Source organism: Hesperophylax consimilis, chromosome 13, assembly GCF_061612785.1.
Source record: "Hesperophylax consimilis isolate HC1 chromosome 13, BYU_Hcon_1.0, whole genome shotgun sequence".
NCBI classification, from domain to species: domain Eukaryota; kingdom Metazoa; phylum Arthropoda; class Insecta; order Trichoptera; family Limnephilidae; genus Hesperophylax; species Hesperophylax consimilis.
In genome coordinates this window covers 27,432,592-27,441,705 of record NC_142848.1, presented here as the reverse complement: position 1 = coordinate 27,441,705, position 9,114 = coordinate 27,432,592, and the positions used below count along the sequence as shown (strand labels likewise).

The 9,114-nt window shown below is 36.3% G+C and overlaps 1 protein-coding gene across 5 annotated transcripts in view; it reads right to left on the bottom strand.

The window, feature by feature from the left end:
* Nucleotides 1-420: 420 nt before the first annotated feature.
* The window catches only part of LOC149418695 (peroxisomal leader peptide-processing protease), a 105,538-nt gene continuing 96,844 nt past the window's right edge, over nucleotides 421-9,114 (bottom strand). For all 5 annotated transcript variants that reach the window (XM_089638924.1, XM_089638921.1, XM_089638920.1 and 2 more), the window contains exons 4-8: nucleotides 8,299-8,492; nucleotides 5,834-5,940; nucleotides 4,824-4,986; nucleotides 1,896-2,222; nucleotides 421-860 (exon numbers count right to left, since the gene is read on the bottom strand). In XM_089638924.1, coding sequence (XP_089495050.1) covers nucleotides 775-860; nucleotides 1,896-2,222; nucleotides 4,824-4,986; nucleotides 5,834-5,940; nucleotides 8,299-8,492 — 877 coding nt within the window. In that variant the 3' untranslated portion in view covers nucleotides 421-774. The remainder of the gene's footprint in view (nucleotides 861-1,895; nucleotides 2,223-4,823; nucleotides 4,987-5,833; nucleotides 5,941-8,298; nucleotides 8,493-9,114) is intronic.

The following is a 9,114-nucleotide window of genomic DNA, read 5'->3' as shown; positions in this document are numbered from 1 at the left end:
GTGATTTCAAAATAATGCTTCAAATCCGAGTTTCTTCATTTGTTTTACTTTCAAATAGTTTTAATTAGTTAGGTACTTTGATCTTCAGTAATAATTTATAAGAATTTGATTAAAAAAAAAAAAAAAAAAATCAACTTCAAACTCGATTTACTCGATAACGAAAGCTCAAATAAAAAAAAAATATACTACAAAATCGACTCCAAATGTGATGTAGATTCACCAGTTTCCCGCTTGTACTACGAGTTTCCGGACACCCTGTATAAGCATAATAAATACAAAACAATACAAGAACAACACGTCAACTCACCAGAGATCAAATGGGAAAATAATTCACCGACTCCGGATATTATTATTATTATTATCTTTGCTACTTTTATTTATGACCGTTTGTTTCTTAAAAAAAAACCAAATCTTGTTTCTCAAAAAATTTATTTACAAAATAGGTAGGTATAATAAATATTATAATTTTGAAAGGAATGCGTATATATACATAAATTCCAATTATTTACACAAATTATCGTGATTTATTTTTGGGGTATTATGCCGTGTTACGCTACCTCCTTCTTAAGCCAAAGTTTCAGACAGCGTTGTAGTATTCATCATCAGGTCAGATGAAGAAGGAGAAAGTACTACCCCATTTAAATCATGATAATACTTTTGGCGTGAAAATCACAAATCATATCTATTTTTATAAAGTTTTAAGTGTTTAATTACACTCTAATAATAAAATAAAATAAAACTATAAAACCAATCCGTAGTTATTTTTGCATAGTCCTACAATTTACTCGTGTATGTTTGGAGTTTCCAGAGCGATTGTACTTCTGGTTTCATCTCTTCCAGTTCATTTAAAACTGATGAGGCTAAAACAAAATAGAAAATTAATGAATTGTAAAATACATTCTTTTTTTAATTGTATAAAAATAAATGACACTTCATAATATGAAATACTAAAGCAAAGTATTTGACACATATCGAGGATCAAAGTCAAACAATGTTATATAAAGACTAAACTAGATTTGAAAAGATAAAGGAGACATTTAGTTCAAAACACATTTTTGTTTATTCTACATTATATAATTAAAACTATATAAATAAAATTCTAAATGTTCGTTTGTTCAAAATCTTACATCTCTGAAAGTTCTTAACCAATTGCTTCGAAATTTTGACACAACGTTGCATAAGAATATGTGTGTTTTTATATACCTATATTATTTAGATGACACCTGTGACAGGTAAAAACATGACTTTTTTTAAAACATCGCCATTTTTTGGACGTAAAAGCTACACGGGCTCTATATCTGTTAGCGTAGCGTAGCGAAGTTCTGTTTTAGCTCGACCATTTGGTTCTATCATTGTAATAATGACCATTTATCCTAGAATAATAATGACCATCCTGTTCATGGGAGTGGTGTTTGTGGTGGCCATGTTTGATAGTACCTTTTTATCCCGCCAGAGTTTACATGAGCGTGGATTTTACTACTAGGTGTCAAATATGATTCATCAATATTATGGTACCTACATGCCAGAAGAAAGTTTGAAAACATAATTGTCATTGAGATGTGATGTTTTTTTGTACATTAGTCCTAATTTGAAATTATATTGTTTTACATAAAATAGCTAATTTATGTATTTAATTACCTACATACAAATCTTATGATTTCTGAGAAAATTTTGGTTTTCATTTGTTATATGAGAAAATTAGAGAAACATACCCTTTTGGAAGCGAGATCTACTGTTCACAGAACTACTAGTTCAGCTTGGAATAAACTGCCTCCTACAATAAGGTAACTATAGGGTAAAGTGTCGATTATCCTGTAAACTTGTACTTTTGTACAAGTTAACGTTGTTTGACTTTTAAGTCCTCTATATATATTTTTTTAATAAAAATGACTCACAAGGGTTTTGCAAAAATTTGCTAAGTGCTTCCTGAAACACGCTGGTGGGGATTGCCATGTTGATGTTGGGAAACTTGGTGTTGCTTTTTTCATCGATGGTATTGCAGGCGATGATCCCAAGCAGCTGGCAGGCAAGGGTCTGGCGCCCGTCTTGTCCTCTCCGCAGGCGCAGCACGGCCCCCCCGCTACACCCCGCCTGCACGCAGCACGAAGTCTGCAGCATGTTGGGGACGGACTTGGTGACACAGCCCTTGGTTATAGTGGCTCGCAGGGTGTCTGTGTGTGCCTCGCTGAAAAAGGGGAACCCGACGGCGATGACAGTTTCTCCTGCAATGATTTTCATTATTATGTTTATTTATTTCACAAATGTAGTGATGACCAATATTTGTTAGAAGTCAACTTGAGTACAATTCTCCAGTCTGGAACCCACAATACAATAATCATATACGCTGTTGAAAGAATACCAAAAAAAATTATACTTTCTAGGGACGGGTTGTTTCAGAGAATTTGAACAATTCATCAATTTTCAAAGTTGATTTTCAAGTTCTGTGAAGGTTCTTTTCAAATTCTGTTATTATATCATTCTTGAAAAGTTGTTTCACTAAACTGAAATAATAACAGAACTTGAATAGTACTATCACACAACTTGAAAATCAACTTTGAAGTTTGATGATTTGTTCAAATTCTGTGAAACAACTCGTCCTTAGTTTTAAAATGTATATTCCAGCAATTTTGTTGAACTGTTACACTCTTTTAAAATATATAAATATCACAGACATATGAATATATGGACTAGAAATTAAAGATGAGGGGTAAAATCAACTGTTGAAGAATGAAGGGGGTAAAGCTTACTGTGATTCGTCAATAAATCAATCTGACAGTAAATAGGCATCTCGCATTATAATATCACCATTTAGTTCTTAAAAGTAAAATCTGCTTTTGAATGAATAGACATTTTTACATGGGAGCGCAAATTACTCGCCACGTTATGAACAAATTTGCGAAGTCCAAATTCGGCAAAATAAATTTCTTCTATTTTCAGAGTCGAATATTTCGCTTACGTATTTAGTTAAGACACTTTTATAAATGTTCATAATTTACTTCCCAGCAACCAACCAGCTTTGTGTTTCGCGTCCAGACGTATCTCGGTGTGATGGTATATGTTTCTACAACTGATCCATATTATACGATGTGAATATGCTTAAAATAAAGTAAAATAATGCTTATATATGGAATGTAATACGACAATTGGGTTTATTCTCTTTTTCACATCTATTTTTACAAGTTTTCATACCACAAGATACCATTTTGCCGTGTTATTTCGTAAAATGAACCGATGATGCCTCGACCATAGTTCGCACAAGAATGATGACGTCACGTTTTCTAAATTCACTTGAGGCCATACGCGAGCACAGCCGGCTCCAATGGAACCGGTATGGGGAGTGGGGAATAATACGCTTTTAATCACTTAGGGCAGGTCTACTAATATTCATATGTCTATGATAAATATGTTTAAATTATCGAACAGAAGGTTTTTCACTGACTTGATATTTCGATATAAAATTCTTAATAATGCATTTGATAATCCAGAATTGCTTAGATCGATATCGATAAGCTTTTGGATTCCATTATTTAATACTATAACTCGGGATTTATTTCAGAGCAGAAATTCTAAGACTAAATACCATATGCACTCCTCACTGTCCAGAATACTAATGGAGGGAAATAATTAAGCCGAGTCAGTGGACATCATTAATTTATCACTAAATAAAAACAAAAGATCGTTGCTGGGGCAGTTCAGTTACACATAAAAGAAAAAAGACTGTATACTTTTAGTATTCTTATGTGAAAGCCCTTGAGATAGAGTTTTTTAAATTTATTTTTTATTATGGAAGACGGTTGACTTAAGGTTCCCGTGAGCACTTGGCCATAGGCCCATTGTGCTATGTCCCATTTTACCTCATTCCTTTAACAGTAATCGGGTCCTTTTTATAAAGTTCACCAAGGTTGTTATTGGATATGTGGCTATGTCTTCTGGTTCTACAATGTGTCTTCCCAGGTATCTGAGCCTTGTTCCCCAACAGGGCGGGACATTGGCGCCAAAGGTGAATTGGAATCTCTTCAATTTCTTCACATTTTCTGCATCTGTTGGTGTTTACCACTCCCAACAACTGCGTGTGTCTCCTGAGATGGCAGTGTCCCGTTAGTAGTCCTACCTGTTCCCTCAGTGAGTTTCTGTCCATATTGAGTAGTTGTCTGGTTCACCTTGGGTCTGGTCTGTTTGTGAGTGCTTTGGATTGCCTCATTCCGGGTGCCCTTTCCCATTCCTCCCAGTGCCGGAATTTGACCCACCTTTCAATATGTACTTTTGTATGGCAAGCTGCTACGCCTACTGTCGGCTTGGATCCCGCAAGAGGTGCTTTCGCCCCTTTCCTTGCTAGTCCATCAGCCCGCTCATTGCCACTCAACTCCTTTATGTCCTGGTACCCAGAACAGGGTTATTTTATTGATAGTAGCAAGTTCTTCAAGCACTGTCCTGCATTCCATCACCAGTCTGCAGTCGCATTGGTTACTTTCCAGTGCCATTAAGGCTGCCTGGCTATCAGAGCATATGCCAGTGTTCTTATTCCTGTACCCGATACATATGTTCTCTTGTGTACAAGCTAAGATGGCCTCCATCTCAGCTTGAAATACAGTACAATGAAGAACAGAACAGTACAGTACAGAACCCTGTAAACAGACCCCGGACCCTGTTCCTCTGAATTAATACACATGATAGTGATGACCATTATTATTTTCTACTAACTAAGGTGGTAGTGAAACCTGCTCTGCATTTTAGTCTAAAGTAATTGTTTTATTTTTAATTATGCTGTCACATCATAAGGTATTTTGTATAAAATTTATATTTTTATTAATATTTTTTACTACCTCTCACAGCGGGTTCAGAGGCCAACTCCAAAGCCTTGGAAGAAATAAAATCATCAGAATGAAGCAGGGCCAAGTCATAGGCCACGTTGTCGAGAGTTTTGTATATGAGTTTGGCTTTAGCAGTTTTTCCCTTGCAGAATATTGAAAGGCCGTATTTGCCGTGCTGAAACATTAACAAGACATTCACAGAAGGTTAAAACTATGCATACATCGTTGAAATTACATACATTCAAAATACTTAGATATTCTACATAGATTAGACGAAAAAAGGTTAAAGTGTAATTATCAATGTTGTGCTAGTTGTGCTTTCCTGCAATGGATGTTTAACCCATTCTTTAAAAAATTACACGGATAAGCACGTACAAGCCAAATGCTCATGTTATTTCAAATGTAATTTATTATCTTATTGTATTATGCAGGGTGTTCGGGGGTAAGCTGTGCTACCTTCAGGGGGTGACTCTACATAACTTTTTTCAAAATTCCAACATCTTAAGGTAGTTTTTAGGTAAAAAAATTAATTGTAATCTTTTTTACTTCTACCATCATGTAGAATCACCTCTAACCTCCGAAGCTAGCGCATTTTACCCGGGACACCCTGTATATTGACAAAACTGATTGATGTGAATAAAAGAATATCTATTTATCATGAGAAAAGGAGTGAGATCTTGACGAAGGTGACTTTCATAACACGTATGACAAATGAACATCACATGCTCGGTGCAGAGAAATTGACGGCAGCGTAGAGTTAGAGGACAGGCGCAATGAGCAAAATGCCGCACTATGGTAGATGACCCTCACGAGCACCTCACCAAGCGGTTGCGGGCGGCAATGAGCGGGTCATGAGTTGCACCAGGTTGGTTAGGAAGGTACCTAGGCTCTTACGAAGCTATTGTACAAAGCAAAATTCTCATAGTGTTCCTTCTCACAGGTTAAAATAATGTTTATTTAAAAATATGAGTGGGTAGCATTCTGCATACTGCTCTGTTCTCCATATATCATAGTAACCTTACATTCTGCACGACATGTGCGCAAGTGAGGATGTAGCCTTGGCCCATCACCACTCCAGATCCCCAGGACTCTCCGCATCGGACCAGGACTATGGCGTTGTCTATTATATCTGGAAGAAAGGTACAATTATTATTATGATAAATGGCACGTTTGGTAAACAAAAAATACAGGGAAAATTTTACATATGTATAGTATAGGTATGATGAGAAAATGTTCTGCTTCTGAAAGAGTAACCCTAGCTATTTATAAGCAAGAAATATATGTTTGCAACAAGCAGAAAAAACTCTTCAATCGTGAGATCTGGCGCCATGAAAATGAACATTTTTTTGTCTGGAATTTATATATCAACACCATAGAATAAAGAAAAACACTACAGGTGCCTTCCATACAAATTTGAATATAAACAAATTTCCCATTTAGCCCAATAGCCCAGCACTCTATTTCACTTACACTTGCCTGACATTGTAGATCTTCATCCCATAGGAATTTCGTAAACACAGTTTTGTATTGGAAATTTAAGCCCCGATTAGGCAAATATTTGGATCACGAAACACGCTTCAAGACACTTCTTGTGTTATTCTTTATTCTATGATCAATACAAATATCTTCAGGTTACATTACGCAATGTTATTTCAACATAGGGGAGTGAAGAGAGCTATGAAATATTAACACACTTCAGCAACATTGTTCAATATTTTTAAAGTACCAAAAAGTGAAGACCTTATTATAAATTTTCAAAGAAAATGTAATAAAAAAATTTAAACTTAACTCATCATTAAGGCATAAGCATAACATCCAAATTCCTCTATTTTCAACACAACAAATGCACAATAATTATTTTTACAAAGGCATAAAATATTTCAATAGTCTTCCCGAAGAAATAAAAAAAAAATAGCAGATTTGGTATCATTTAAAGAAAAAGAACAAATTATATTTTAAAAAATTAACAACCATAACATCACCAATCATTTCATTTCTTGCCATATTATAAATTTTTAACGTTACAACATCCTAGTATTTAAGATTATATTTACTATACACTATTTTATAGTATTGTGGGGTAAATTATAGGAAGTTTGCATCTCCCGAAAATTACAACAATATTATTTTTACCCATATTCTTGTGAGGCTGGTATCATTGTAAACCTGGTAAATAATATCATTCTGTCTTCAGAAGTCTTGCCGTCGGGTTGACCCTAAACCTCCTCTAGCGTACGCGATTATTTGTTTGTAAAATTATTATAAGTGAGTTTGTTAAAATAAAAACTAAATTAGAATTATCCGAATTCTCGTTATTTCACACTAAAAATAATCACGCAACCTCGGATTCTGTGGATTCGGAGAACCGCAGAATCATTTAGCCATCAATCCATTTAAACTGGCGATGATAACCAATCCTCCAAAGTATCATTGTACACTAAAATGTAGTAAAATTATGAAAAAACTCATACACCAAGCTCAAGAGCTAGCCCTCTTAATTGGCGTAGAATCCCTGTAAATGTATTTCACTATTTTGTTTTTGCCATATATTATGTTTATTACAGTAACAATGTTATAATTCTTCTTCTTCTTCAATGGCGCTACAGCCCATTTCGAGCCTTGGCCTCCTTTAACATGAGCCTCCACCGCCCTCTGTCCTCGGCCGTCGTCTTCCAATCTGCAACATGGAGTAGTCCTCTGGCATCTTTCCTGACATCGTCCTCCCATCTCAGCCTAGGTCTGCCCGCCTTTCGCTTGCCTCCCGGGTGTCCTGTTAGAACCTTCTTTGGTACACGTGTGCTTGGCATTCGGTGCACATGTCCTGCCCATCTTAGTCTTTGGAGCCGTAAATGAGTAGAGAGTCTGGGAGCTTGGTAGATGTTATATGTTATAATTAATACAATAAAAAAATAAAAAATGTGGGCGAAAACAAGGGTCCCATTCCAGAAAATTGATTTTGTTTTAAACAGCTATATCTTTGAAAATAACACATATATTTTAATTAAATTTTTTACACAGTACTCACCGCACCCCAACTATAAAATTATTGTCTGAAATTAAAGCCTACTTTTGTAATACAACTCCACAAACTGAAGTCAAAGTCAGTGTTGGGCCATTTAGCAATGTTTTATTTGTAATAAATGTACGCATTTTATTACATCTAAAAAAATAATTTTTGTACAAATCATTGTAAAAAAACTTTCACATCTCCGGTGCGATAAGTGTAAGGATGTAATAACGGTTCTACAGGTTTAAATATAGTTTCCTTTTGATAAAATATTCTTCCACACAAAATACAAGAATTTAAAGATGGAGAAGACTTGGTTCACATATTAAAATACATAGAGGTACATAGTTGTTGTTTATTGACATCAAATAGTTATATAAAATTTTCAGACAGCAATTCCTTTACATCCATTCAAGTATCCCGCTGGAAGTGTGTTAGTTAACTTCCCGAAAATAAGATGGATAGATTGTTAGTATTTACCAATAACAGCGAGCACTGGTAGCTCCTTGGGCGTGAGGAACTGCTGCCGGGTGGCTGGTGACAGGGGCGGAGCCAGCAGGTGGCGCAACGAGGGCCCCAGGCACCCCACCAGCGAGAGCCCCACCCACTCCCCGCGGTTCCACGATAGACTGTTCAGTGTCATGCCGAACAGACGGCCTTCACTCGCACTGTTGCTGGAGAACACATACAAATAATCAAAGTGATTTCAATTTCTTAATGATTATTTCAGCCAAACATCATATTGCAAGCTTTAAGATCTCAAAACAGTGTTGAGGTTCTATTTATATCAATTTTTACCGCAATACCGCACAAGAGTCCAAATTTCTCCCACCCATCTGGAGTCAGTAAGACCAGGCAGGGCTGGCTATGTGCAGGAGCAATTGGAGCAGTCCGCTCCGGGGACCGACATGCCAAGGTGTCGAGGAGCCAAGCAACCAAGTGGCTGATGCCTAACACAGTGCCCTTCAGGTTTTTAATAGCAGCAGGCGCCGTTTAGCTAAGGGCCAACCCTGATATCCTATTAGGGTATGTTGTGAGGCTGAATGCGGGGAGGGGAAGGAGATTGGGAAGAGGAAAGTACCTGGCTATTCAGATCTGGTCACCAAACACGGCTAAAATCATTTCAAGCAATGTTTCGATTCTGAATGTTGGTCTTTCACCACTGAGAATATCTTCCACTTTGAATCAAACTGAATAACTATTTGATTAAATAATATTAGCATGCCTTTATGTTAACACATTGTAGTCGGGAGCTTCAAACAATAGACTCTAGCCTATAGCGGGTGTTTTTCGCGA